Source organism: Dermacentor variabilis, chromosome 4, assembly GCF_050947875.1.
Source record: "Dermacentor variabilis isolate Ectoservices chromosome 4, ASM5094787v1, whole genome shotgun sequence".
Lineage (NCBI taxonomy): Eukaryota > Metazoa > Arthropoda > Arachnida > Ixodida > Ixodidae > Dermacentor > Dermacentor variabilis.
In genome coordinates, this window is record NC_134571.1 from 187,317,526 (window position 1) to 187,331,240 (window position 13,715).

Sequence of the window (13,715 nt, forward strand, 5' to 3'; positions counted from 1 at the left end):
GATGCTTCGCTTTCTGGAGAAATTGCGACTTTTGATGTACACCAGTACAGAGTCTTTCTAGCTTCTACTGGGCATCATGATGAATGTTTTGACTTCTTGGCGCCAGTCTAACAATTGGGCGCCTCTTGTGGAAGTGGCAGTCAGCAGACGATAACTCAGCCGCTAGTTTTAAACACCAGATACCGAAGGCTTGCAGGATTGCATTCTGCCTTGAAATGTCTTGCGCGCCAAGGACACAATGCTATTGCCATGGACTTTCGAGCACATCACCGGCGTGGACCGTCTACGTGCGATTCTTTTGCTCCCTGATTTTCGATAAATTAGGCCATGGAGGCATCCTCATAGTAACAAAGGAATTCAGTCAATAAATCTTTCCCACTTGCTCACCAATACCCCATAGGGTTATGTTGCCACTGTTAGTGAACAGCTGTTGCTGATATCAGTGCAGACGAGGAAGACGAAGTCTCGGTAAGCGTTCTGTTCACATCTCTGCACTTTCAACGGCGGCCCAAGAATGACTTCAGGCACGCCGTGAGTCAATCCTTTGCTAATGTTGCTATGCTCGCTTCTACCTTTCAATCCTTACTTTTAGCCGCAGTGAGAACGCACTCCTACTTTTCTGTTAAAAAGTTCAGTCTCGGTTCCGTATCGCTTAGCGTCGAGAACGTGATAAACGCACTCGAGTGGGACCGTCCTTAATGATGGCAAGTACGAGAAAATCATTCAAGCTAACGGAAAATATATTCTTAGGTTGAGTGGATCCCCGGAATTCCTGTGTATTATGCAAAACGCAAGGATAGCGGTAAACACAAGTCTAGGTTTGGTAAAACTTGCTCGGGGTTTATTTATTTCAGGGAAGCTGAAAGGTTTTCCAGAAAAAATGAGTAAACATCTGTACATAATGGTTTTCAACGCTCCGAATTCGAATATCGTATCGAAATTGAGCGGAAGAAAGCGCAAATATATTTTATTTTGACAAAAAGTGCAGCAGCGGACACGCCCAGCTCGCGCGTCTCGTTTCCGCCTGTGATTGGTCGGGCGCCTCGTGACGTCAACACTAGCGGTCGTCCGAACCAACCGCTGCCGCTACAAATGAAGCGCGGTGCCAGGTAGTTTGGTGCTGTTTTTCTGAGACGGTAATGGAAAATTGAGAGAGACTGCGTTTTTCTGAGGAGTTCGGCGTTACTCCCTACATGTACGAGCCGATTGCGAAGAGCCGGCCTCTCGAAGAAGCAAACGATGCTGGTACGAGCAGTGCTTTCGACGCGAACCAAAGCGAAGTCTTGGAATCTCCTCTTGTTGGAATTGCTCTTTGGTGAGTATGTTTTTCGCAAAGCGATCTAGTGATCTCGCCGATATTTCGCCGATCTAGTGAGCTGGTTTCCGGTCAAACAACTGTAGTGTTGTGTTCCTGCATGCCTCCTCGTGGAACGTAAGCGGGGATGCGATCGTCGGAATTTGTGCGCTGTCCAAGGCTGTCGGCAATCTACAAAGACGGTTTAAACGCATGAAAAGCTTCCCGGTTCATGCAGTACGTGTAGTGACCTTCATCTGTGCGCCATCCGCACACTACTTGTAACCGAAGTCGTAAATGCAGCGAATTCTGTCGGCTACGTGAGACGGTCGTTTTCTCGCTGTGCGCGAGAGAAGGGGGGAGCGTAGCGTCCTGGCGTGCGCCGGCTTTCCAGCACATGCAAACTCTACATCTGGACTGCGTTATGGTAGCTACATGCAGGCTGTTTTAGAACACACGTGCAAATAGAAAATTCGCGGCACTTTGCGACGAAACCTGCGTCGAGGGCGGGAGATAAACATGCACCTTCCGTTCAGCGTGCTAACACGAAGTAGCTCGCAGTAAATCAAAATCCAGGTTTGGGCGAGTTCGTGTATTCATAAGGCCTTCCAACACCAGTTACCAACACCAACAAAGGAATGCAGGGTCGACCGAAGCAGATTACGATGGCACGCACGCAGAAACAAGCACGGTCAGGCGCGGTCGCGGAGGCTGCGAAGGAACGGAACACTAGTGTTGACGTCACAACACCGCGGTTTGCGGTCTCCGCTCGCATCGTCAGCGTCAGCAGCAGCGCGCGGCATTCGACGTGGGGCGGAGCTACAGCGCAATTTTAACCGACGATTACGTCGCTCCTAATTGAAAAAAAACCCAAATTTTACCTACATGGTTTATAAGGTTCCCGCATCCATATATGAGCGTCTTATTGAATTCGAAAGACTCTTCAGCTTCCCTTTAAGTAGCAAGGGGACATGTCGTGTGTTCCCGTGTTAAAGTCCTCGCCACGCCGATGAGGACGCCGCAACTTGGAACGTTCCAGACGCTGCAAACCACAAGGAACCGCATTCACAGGCTTACTCTATAATTGTTCGTAAGAGAAAATTTCAGCCAATTTTTATGTTTGACATATCACTGGAGAAGCCAGCAGACCAACGAAAAAGAGCACTTACAAACAAAAGCTGCTGCAAATTCGGCCCCAGAATTTCTAGGCTATACGTGCATTTGGACTTCACAATCTCTTGCTGTCGCATAACATAAAGAGCTCTTCTACAAGGGCGCTAGTGGTTTGCTAACAATACACGTTGAACTGCAATGAACACGTTGAACTGAAATACATTGAAAGAAACAAATGTATCGCTCCTTTTAAGGGTGCTTGGCCTGTCCACTGGGAAGTAAGTAGCCCAAGCTCTCTCTGTCTCCGCCGCCTTCACGTTGAAGAACGGCTCCTGAAGTTCGATGAATTTAAAAGCTGGCTGTAATATCCTGTTTCCGTATCCAGCTTAGGTTTCGAATGGGTACGACCGCTGGTGCCACTCCGCGCCTAACGCTGTAAGTGTGCCTTGATGCATTTCCTCTCCTCTCTCCGGAATAAACCGATTCTTTGTGTGGTCCTCGACTCGAGCAGTCCGGCTCTTCTTTTGCGGCGCTTCACGCTAGGCTATAGGTTCTGCATCCGGCCGCCCCGTCGAAGTTGCTGTTTACACGTCTTTATTCATATTTTTTGCCCTTAAAGGGCTGCGGTGAATTGGCTTGGGTAGTGGCGGGAGTGAGAAGGTAAGGGAAACCATGTGGGACTTAATTATTTACATCATGGGGTCTGATGCTTTCGCTGGTACGCTCGAGATGAAGAACCTGGTCCCAGTGGCTGGAGCCTCAGGATCATCCAGGAATTCGCACAGTGACTGCCAGAGCTCGTTGGCGGTCGCAGCAGTGCAGTGTCTCGCTAGCGCCCAGGTCTGTAGGGAGGTTGGTCGCCATCCCGTTGGAAGCGAAGCAAGGGTCCTTTGCATGGGGCTAGAATACAGCGGGTAGTCCCAGATTAAGTGTTCGAGGTCCGCCCTGGTGTTGCAGGGGCTGCAGGTACCCACACGCGAACATTCCAGGCCGCGAGGGTCCTCCTTTCTGCGGAAACGCTGCACGAGGAAGGGAGTAAGGAGGGTGCTAGTCTGTACCTACCGGAGCAGAACCTGCTGCCGACGAGTAGCAGCCTGGGAGGGAAGGGGAGGAATGTTCATGGGATTGGACGTATTGAAGAGATAGCTGCGCCGGTGGCGCTTGGCTTCGGCTATTGCTTCCATGGGATCGTACCACTGACTGTGTATTTCCGTGTCTTCAGGTACGTTGTTCAGCGATTGTTCGGGCGGTTTCGACAGTGCGGATAGTAGCGTGGCGCGCGCTAGTCGATGGGCCCGTTAATTTCCTGGTATACCCGTGTGCCCCGGGATCCAGTGTAACTGAAAATCATGACCTTAGTCACGCAGATGACGCACGTGGAGGCGGAGTTGTTGGACCACAGCAGTGGTTGTATGAGTGTCCTGGCAAGCTGTAAAGGCATTTCGAGAGTCCGTAAACACTCTGTAGTGCTGCTTAGCCTCTCTTGAAAATTTGTTGGCAGTGTGTTCAGCATGCTTGGCAAAATCTAGGATCGCATACAGTTCTGCCGTAGAGCTTTGAACGACATGTCTTGTGAGGTGGAGTTTACTGCCCCGTTCGGCTGCTTCCATATTTGTCCACGCCGTAGCTCCTCCTCTGGTCCTCCGATAGAAGCATCACATAGACTATATGACACCTGCCAGAGTTGTCGTTGCCCCCCTCACGTAGTTGGTGCGTATATTTCTTATGGCGTTTGGCGTGGGCCTGTCTTCTTGCCGATTGATTTTGTCCCATGTTCTTCGGCAGTGGCTTGGGATCCGCAATTTCTACGTGTTCCCGAGGGGGACATATCTGCGGAAGCGCCGGAAGGTTAGAGATGTCAGGCCCAATTTTAACCAATGTGGCCCTTCCTGCGTTTGTGGACTTGGAGGCGTGTCACATGAGTATGCTCGTGCGTTGAAATAAGATCAGAGATGTCACCCAAAGCGCTGCAGCTCTTGAGTGCAGGGACTGGCGTGTGCTTTGGCAATCCTGTCATTACTCTCCATGCCTCGTTGTTGAGGCGTTCCAGAGTATGTAGCTGTGTTCGAGTGATAGGGCGAAAAGGGGCGCCATACAGGATGCGACAATAAAGGAAAGCCTGCACAAAATGTCTGATTTCTTTTTCTTTAACGCCCCTTGTACGCTTGGAAATCCTGCGGAGGATTTGAGTGACCTGCTTGGTGACCTTTACTGTTTTATAGTACCACGTTATGGATATACACTGCTCGTCTAAAAACATTCCGAGTATGCGGATGACCCGCTTCCTTAGAATGGGTGTCTGTCCGATCGAGAGGTGGACGCTGGCTTTCTCCTCGTCCTTCGACTTTGGCCTTTTCCCACCATGGATAACGATAAGCTCGGTTTTCTCCGGTGCTAGCGTAAGCCCCATGTCCCTCGTGAAGCTCTCGATGGTATTCAACGCCGTCTGCAGGGCCTTCTCTTGTACTCCTAGGCAACCTCGCGTAGTCCACAGCGTCACATATTTTGCGTAGATAGCGTGCTCAATGCTTGTGATTGTCTCTAATTTTGCAGGAAGAGCAGCTAAGACGATGTTAAATAATGTTGGAGAGATTACGGCTTCCTGTGGGACTCAAACCTCGTTATAATGATAAGACATGAGGCGACTGCCTACTTGAACTTGAAACGTTCTGTCTTGCAGGAACGCAGCAATAAAGTTGTGCATGTTGCCTTTGATGCCCATTTCTTGTATCGCCTGCATGATAGAGGCGCGGGTAAGGCTATCGAAAGCTTTCCTGATGTCCACCCCAACAACTATGCGAGGACACGAGGACGAGACATCGAGCACGTCCTCTTTTAGGCAGAGCATAATATTCTGAGTAGAAAGACGAGACCGGAAACCGTACCGAGTGTGAGGCAGAAGACAATTTACCTCAAACCACCATATTAACCTTGCGTTCACCATGCTCTCCAAAAGTTTGCACAGACATGACGTGAGCGAAACTGGTCTTAAGTTTCCCAGGCGGTTCGGTGGTTTGTTCGGTTTAGTAATAGACTTGACAATAGAGTGGCGCCATTCTCGTGGGGGAGTTCCTTCTTTCAATATGCGGTTAAACTCTGCCAGAATAATTTTGCATCCTTCAGTAAAATATTGGATGTGCGCTGCCGTGATTCCATCATGCTCTGGTGCACTACGGGTGTTCATTCTGCGTATGGAGTCTTCGAGCTCGCTGGCCGTGAAGGGCTGGTTTAGGTCATCATGTCCGTCTTGGTCATCGTCCCTCGCATAGGTTCTATTTATGGTACTATTTGACTGGGGAAAAACATATCTGCCGCTTTCTCTGCGAGTTCGGCATCAGCGATATCTTTTTTTATAGGCAACACGGGCTGCTGCGTCTGAGGTTTTACGGTGCCCACGAAGAGATCTCAATATAGCCCACGCCCTGCTTGAATTAGTCGATCCGTTGAGTTGCTCCCACACCTGCATCCGATGCTCGGAAGCTAGCTCTACCGTATACTTCTCGATTTCCTCTTGTAAATAGCGTAGTTTAGTTCGTAGTGTCCGGGGGCACCCCTTCGCTGGATAAGAAGACAGAAGTCTGAGCCTGCGGTTCCATAGATGCAGGAGGTGCCAATCCGGATAAAGTTGGTCCGGAGAAACCGGCAGCGTCTTAGTTGCTGTGCGCATGGCACGCGTCATAGCTTGCGTTAAGGAGTCAAGATTGTTAACTGGGCCGTTTTCTTCTAGCAGCATCCGATATTTGTCCCAGTGCGTAATTGTACAATCCCGTTTGTAAGATGACGGGCGGCGCGAGGAACTATTTGTTCTCACTGTGATAGCAATTGGAAGATGGTCACTACCAAGAGGGTCCTCTAGAAGTTTTCATTGGCAGGTTCTGGGTCTCGAGGACCATGTTAGGTCTGGCGTCGTGTCTGCTTGCCTTGTGTCCTGTCCGAGCCTCGTATGGGATTGCGGCATATTAAGGAGCGATAGTCCATAATGGTCAAACTCTTCCATGATACGACGACCACGTGGGCTGCACTTATTATAGTTCGAGGCTACGTGTTGGGCATTGAAGTCTCCACAGATTAGAATTGTATTCTTGGGATAGATCATCCGAAAATGTTCTATGTAGCTAAAGTCTACCGAGGCGCGCTTAGTCTTCCTTCGTGCGTTTTATGGACTTATGCACACAGAAGAACAATGGTTATTCTTTCGGGCGTGAGTTGAATCCGGCATCCAGTAACGTTAGCAATATTCGAACACCAAGGCTCAGTGTTGAGCTTTGTGTGGGTGAGTCTTCGATCCACATACACAGCTGTGCACACAGTTGTGTCGGTGTCTTCGTGGAAGCCATAGCCCTCGTAGTATGGTAAGCGTGGCATGAAGCAGTTCACCTCCTGCAATGCCAGAACGGCGGGTCTGAGAATGTTATGAGACAGGCCCCAGCGTAAAATCATGTCTGCTTTTTTCTTCTTCAGTTCCACTGAATCACGGTCGGGATGGCTCCCCACACATCCCGACCGTGACCGCGAACATTAACTTGAGTGATTAGCTGAGCCATGTTGTGTGTGAGCCATCTGTGTCGGAGCTGTCTGTACAGGCAGCAAAGGCGCCGTATTAACTGATGCGGCCGTGGTAAGACCTCCGAAGGAGACCGTTCCATTCAGCATTAGGAGGCCGACGGTGACGGTGCGAGCGCATGTTTCGATAGCTCGTTGTATCATCGTTTGTACCCTTGACATGATGTTGTGTTCCATTTGTGCCAGACGTGCAGAGAAGATGGCTTCGTAGTCAGGCTGAATACGTGGTTTTGGCTTGCGTTTCTAGGAGCTTATTCTGGCTCTGCTCTGGTGCCCCGACAGTGAGGGCTCGAGAGGTAGTTTCGTGGACTTGTCCGTGAACTCGTGCACCTTCATTTGCTGAGAGTGAGGCGGGGACAGACTGACCTGTAATTTTGTCTTGACTCGCTTTCGCGTGTTCTAACGCTTCGCTGTTAGCGATCTTGACGACATTAGCAAAGGCATGTTTGCCGGGGTCGAAAAGCGGTTTATTTACCGGCGGTATCGCAGGAGTTGATGTTGATGGAACGCGGGGAGGCTCAGTGTAAAAGTTGTGTCTCATGGTCACTGTCTTTTGAGGGCGCTTATGAGCTTGCGGTTGTGACCACATGGAGTTCTGGCATTGCTTCTGAGGGCGTTTTGACTTCACGCGCAGCTGTTTGTTGATCTTTATGCGCTGGGTGCAGTCTCGAGCAGTTTCAAGGTGTTTACCCCCACAATTGCGGCATTTCGGCCCCTGGTTGGGACAGACCTCGTCACTGCCATGCTGCTTTCCGCCACATGTGGCACAACGCGGGCTGTTAAAATTCGGACAATGCTGTTTTCCGTGCCCTAATTTGTGGCACGTCTCACAAGCGTAGACCTGCGACTTGAACGGGTAGACTCGTATTGTGAAAGACTTGAGCCCGATTTTGTATGGAAGGTTAGTCCCTTTAAAAGTGACTACTGCTGTGCGTTTTCCCCTACGGGGCGAGCGCTGATAATGTCGCACTTCCGACAGTGCAGGTTCATCATAAGTTGCTCGGCAGTCATTCCTCCTGCGTTGCGGATAATTCCCCGGATTTGATCCTTTTGTGTGGGCTCGTGTGCTTGAAATGCAGTTGGCTTGCCATTTATTGGAAGCTGTATTAAAGTCAGAAGGGCATCTCGCGTGTCGCAATCAGCGGTGGTAACCGCTATTTGATTACTCCTGTTCAAATATCTGATCTCAACGATCGGGTCAGCTTCCCGTTCATGCGTTGAGGGAGCGTTGTGAATGTGATTCCAGATTGCCTCATCAAGAACAATGAAATTTGCATTTTTCTACATGGCTCTTGAGCTTTTAGGATCACAGTGTGAGCGTATATATGAACGGCGTTGAGCACGCGCGTTCGCTTGTTTCTTCCCTGGATCGCGGCGTTTATATGTGTCGGTCTTCCATGCTCCTTGTTCGCTGTCATCTTCGTGAGTAGACGCCGAGACCGAGTCATACGCGTTAAACTCTGGCGTCGCGTTGCTGTTGTAGCGACAGACGCCATGACGAAACGCAGCCTTGGGTTTAGCTCCTGCAGCTGCAGCTATCGCGGACAGTGTTCCGCGTGCGCGTTTCGGCCCATGCTTGGCGTTGGGTACAATGAGTAGGTTTGAGACGAGTAAATCATCGCACTTGCATTTGCTTCCCCTTGGTGGCTCAGGCTCAGCAAGTGGAGCGAATGGATGCACGTCTGGACGCAGCGGCGTCTTTCTCGAAGCGGTGGTGTCTACCATGGCGTCAGTCGAGGTGCTCGTTAGAGTTGGCGCATCCTCTGGCGTGAGGGCGTCTTCAAGCTGCTGTAACTCCATGTCCTCCGGTAATGGAGCGTTCAAAGCTGCCTCTGAGTCACCATGGCCACGGTCGATGCGACTTTTGGGCCCTAAAGACCAAAGTAACAGAAGGAAGACAGTGACCGTCGGAGACGAAAAGGCACACGTCCGTTCAGCTCGGCCACCTAGTGGCGAGTCCGCCCCATCAAAGCTACTGCAAACTGGCGACGAGGATGAACCTATTTTGTACTACTACGAGTGCCCATCCTGCCCGGACGCCGCTAGCGCTGTACCTGTGCCACGCCCGGCTGCCACAACGCATTCCGTCGCCGTTCACCTAGTACGAAAGGGCGACGAGGATCAACGTTCCCATGCCGTTTTGCTGCTGCGGACGCCGGTTCTTGCCTGCACACTACTCGCATTCCCCTTGTGCCAGCTGTACAGCGCGTTCCGTCGCCATTCACATACTGCAAACTGGCGACGAGGTAAACCGTTTCTCCTGCTTGCTCCTTGCGACATTCCTACATACTACAAGCTGGCGACGAGGTAAACCGTTTCTCCTGCTTGCTCCTTGCGACATTCCTACGTCCCATTTCTGCGCCTCTACTGTTTCCGGCATGCAAGACGCCTCTTCCACCTCATCTTCCCCGCCTTTGTTCTCGGTGCCCGGCAAGGCGTTCGCACCCCCCATGCCGCCTTTCCTTGTCCTACCGCGGCCGGTACTCCTGCGGTACTGTGGCTCACGTGGACACGTCCATTTTGCACGTTTCTCGAGGCGACCGGTGGCGAGGCACTACAAGACGACAGGAAGAAAGCCATTTTACTAAGTAACTGAGGCTTTGAGGGGCAGCGTCTCTACTACGACCTCGCGTCGCAAACGGACCTGACAATTACAACGTTCAAAGACATTCTTCGCATCTTCGACCAGCATTATGAAGAATGCACCAATCCCCTAGTCCACCGTATTGTCTGCAAGGACAGAAATCAGCAACCCGGGGAAACCTTTCAGGATTTCGTCGCCGCCTTAAAAGGGAAGCGCCTGCTTGTGCGTCCAGCGCTTGGCACGACGAGTGCCTTCGCGACGACATCATAGACGAAATCTTGCAAGACGTCTCATCAGCAAGAATACGAGAAAGATCGCTCTACGAAGGATCATCCTTCACGCACAAGAAAGCCGAGGAAATCGGACGAAGCGTGGAGCAAGTTAACAGGAAACTTCAAGTTTTCAACAGCTCGTCTGACCAACGCCTCGCGACGCAAAGCCAAGATGGCGTCCCCCTCGACCCGGCGTGCGTCTATTTGTCGTACAAAAATCCCTCACGTGACCTGATCCTAGGTGCCTAGGGACAGCATCGTTTAGGGATTTTTGAGAAGGCGCGATGCTGGCGCCGAGCGACGCCGTGGCGTGTTCGTCCTCGGCGTGATCGTTCTCTGGACCCCGCGTTGTTCAACATTGCTCATGTCATTGTACGTGCCTTGCTTGTGTGTTGGTTGTAGGTTCTGCGTTACTTGGCGGAAAGCCGCCAGTAGTGGTGGTGCGGCAGTGCGGCTTTCGCCTCGGTGAGCTCTGGCAGTAGAGAATCTGCGTTGTGTGACCCGTGCTTGCTTGACAATGGAAATGTCGAAGTGGCCTAGCGCATCGGCAGCGAAGTTCTGCGAACCGCGATGTGGCGTCGCCGTGTCCGACTTTGCTTAACGGACATCGAGGGATGTGCTGCTCGCTACAAGTCATGTAAATGCGACTGCGTCGACCGCCCACTGTTCAGTGCTGAATGTGTGTTAGGTGTGCTGTGCTTGAAACGAGTGGTTCAGCCGTGCAGCGGGGGGTGGTGGAGGAGCAGAGTGGCTTAGGGTCTCCATTTGCACGTTCACAGATATGTGCTCCCGTTTTGGTCTCATTAGCGGCTGTCGCGGAATTGTGGTGTGCTCCTTGCCTAGTATGAAGTTTACGATGCTAACACACAGCATGTTCACGTTTTTCCGTGCCATATGTCATTTGCATGACGACCGAGTTGAAAACAAGGCATATATATCTGTTGTTTTCGTTTGTGTGTTGTAAATTACTTCCTGTTGTGGAAGTTCTGGAAGTCTTATTACGCAAGGAGTACGAACGTAAACATATAAACATATTTCTGTGTGTGTGAAATTATGAATTACCCAGAATAGCCTTTACGACTGATAAGTGGGCTACACAGCCTGTGTGAATCAGCTACCTTTTGTTGCGACGCTCTTCCACGTGGTAGACTGATGCATGGTGCGCGTTTATTTCTGTACTGTTGTAAAAACCATTTGTTTATTCACTCAACACAAATGTACTGCTTCTTCGACGCAGTGCATTTTAGTTAGGCGGTAAAGGATACTAAAAGTGGGAGGGGGCCGCTATCACCCAGCATAGTATGTCCACTCAGGCGACCTGAGAGGCGGCGGTTGCGCGAGTGTATAATCATAGGGTATAATTAAAGAACTCTTTTTATGTCCAGTGACAGTGGCCCCTTTCCACTTTTAGTATGCTTCAACGCTGTACATTGCTTAGGCTTCACCGCAGAACATAGGTGTATTGCAAAAAAGGTAATCTTAAAAAGCTCAATTATGCAACGTTTCTTTCGTAGCTTGCTACACCGCAATACAGAGGTGGAAGTAAGCATCGTGCAGTAAAGCATACTAATAGTGGAAAGGGCACATAGGTTTGCTCATTATTTTCAATTGTAATATAATTTGCAAGTGCATCTGTGCTCTTGGTAAGCTTAATTGACAATTCTTTGTACATTACAAATTCATATTGCAGGGAAGCTTACTAAGGCACATTCGTCATTTTGTAACGCATTATTCACCTTCAATGCAGGAGCACAATGCGGATTCATACCTATGCTTCTGGCTGGACTGCACATGCTATTTGAGAATTGATTCGTTTTTCATAAGTGCACTGGTACTTTACTCTAAACTGGAGGGCTGAAGTTTATACGGAAGCACAATTTTTTTTCTTCCAGGCACCTTTTCTTTTAGAAGCTTCCATTGCAGTGTTTCGAGCATCTTTGAGCCAGCATATAGTGTATATAAAAATCGGACACTGATTGGGAACATCACCTATGCTCTCTGCAGTAAGCTGTGCACAGGATAAGTTCATGCCTATGTATAGAAAGAAATGTAGCATGACCAGACAAAATAAAAGGGGTGGGCTGCAGCAATACTAGGTGTTAAATGGTGCCTTATCCTTTCCCTTCAGTTTTCTGTTTTGTGCTTTTTATTATGGATCCTCCACAGTAACCACACGAGTGCTGAACTTGAGCTTGTTGGTTTCAGATCTGATGGTTGTTACTAACAGAACAGTGTGATACACGAACAAGGGCTTGGAGACATCCGGTCACCTTGCTGGTCTCATGGTGTCGCTTTGTGAGCACCATGAGCCTCCAGACCAACTCGGAAGAAAGGTTTCTTGCAATCGCTTCTGAACTGTATTGCCACCAAACCAACAGTGCTCTCAATGACAACTTTTGGACAGTAGAATGCTTGCACCCAGCAAAGTCTAAGAAGGAAGCATTCAGGATGTGCCAAGTGGGCCTTTTGAAGCTGGCAGCATTGCTGAAGGGGCTTTGCCTATCCGCCCTCTTTATGGATGCACAAGGATGATTTCTTCTTTCAGAAGGATTGTTTCAGAGGTGTCACATGGCAACAGTGTTGGGTGTTTAGTAGCAGATAAGCTTGCCTTTGGCCACTGTCAATAATCTGTTTCTTCTCCAGTGCCCCTGTGAAGTGCCTACTTTTTGGACACAATGTGCGCTCCATGCATGCATGCATTTTTAGCTTGTAAAGATCTATATTACCCCTTGCCTCAAGCCGGTCCTTGCTGATGTCAACCAAGAAGGCAGTGGGGAGTATGGCGATGCATACTTACAAAGCACTGCTGATACCAGTGAAACCAGATTAGTGGAGCTGCCGTTTTTTTTGTCCACTCCATCTTCATCAGTTACAATGAGCAGTTCTTTGTCCAAACAGAAGGCATATGTAGTTGGTCATGCATAGCCTGCGCACTAAGATTTGTTGGCGTGTTACAAGAGACGTGCCTGAGAACCTTAGCAGTGCCTATACGCGAAAACATTCTGATGTGTTGATGACTTCCTTCTCTTTATCACAGTTTGCCTGATGAAGCCAGCAACTTGGTCAATTAGATGTTCAACAGGGTTCCCACTAGTTTTCCCAGCGTCTCCTTTACCAGTGTGCTGCTCATAGATGTCTGTTTTCTTGACCTTGCACTGCACTTCAACCATGGCCACACCTGCTGAACCTATAGTATGCGATCAGAAAAGTGCTATACATCACGTTGCTCCAAACTCATGACAAGCTAGAAGGCCTTGAGGAACACCTTCATTAATTTCCGTCCTCATCATACTGTAGGAAGCTTTGCATGACAAGTGCAACAATTAACATCTGCTGGTTTTTCAGTGCTATTCCTGTCCAGCTTGCTGAAAGCTATACTGAGTGTTTCAAAAGCAAAACTGCTGCCAGACAAGAAGTGCATAAAGCAAGAGTAGCTATAACCATATATGTCACACAAAATGAAGAAGGCCACCGAGTGTACAGGCGGTTTAATTCATATCCAACAAGCTTGGTTCTCTCTTTGCAAGTGAGTAAACCCAACTTGCCCCAAAAACATGGCCTGTGACAAACTATGTGCCAGATGCTGTGTCCCCTGCAAAGCTGAAGATGTGTACAAGATCCTGACACCCGCAGTGGCTTCCACACTGCGCAAACAGTTTACTATAAGAACGACTGCCTCAACTAGTATGCTAATAACATGAAAACGGGCAGAACTTTGGCTATTCATTGGGCCCCAGTGCAGGTGCAAGCCACTCTTCCGCCAGATGCGTGTTGTTCACAGGAACCGGAGCTATACAAATGCAGATAAAAACAATGATGTTTGAAAGTAGTAGAGTTCAACTATATTCTGCACAAACAGTGCTACTTGCAGTGCTGGTAACTTATAGCT

The 13,715-nt window shown here is 49.5% G+C and overlaps 1 protein-coding gene across 1 annotated transcript in view; it reads left to right on the top strand.

Annotated features, from left to right (window-relative positions):
- The first annotated feature begins 455 nt into the window (after positions 1-455).
- Positions 456-13,715, top strand: part of LOC142578101 (uncharacterized) — a 92,768-nt gene continuing 79,508 nt past the window's right edge. The window contains exon 1 of the mRNA XM_075687515.1: positions 456-531. Within this exon, the coding sequence (XP_075543630.1) occupies positions 515-531 (17 nt within the window). The 5' untranslated portion in view covers positions 456-514. The remainder of the gene's footprint in view (positions 532-13,715) is intronic.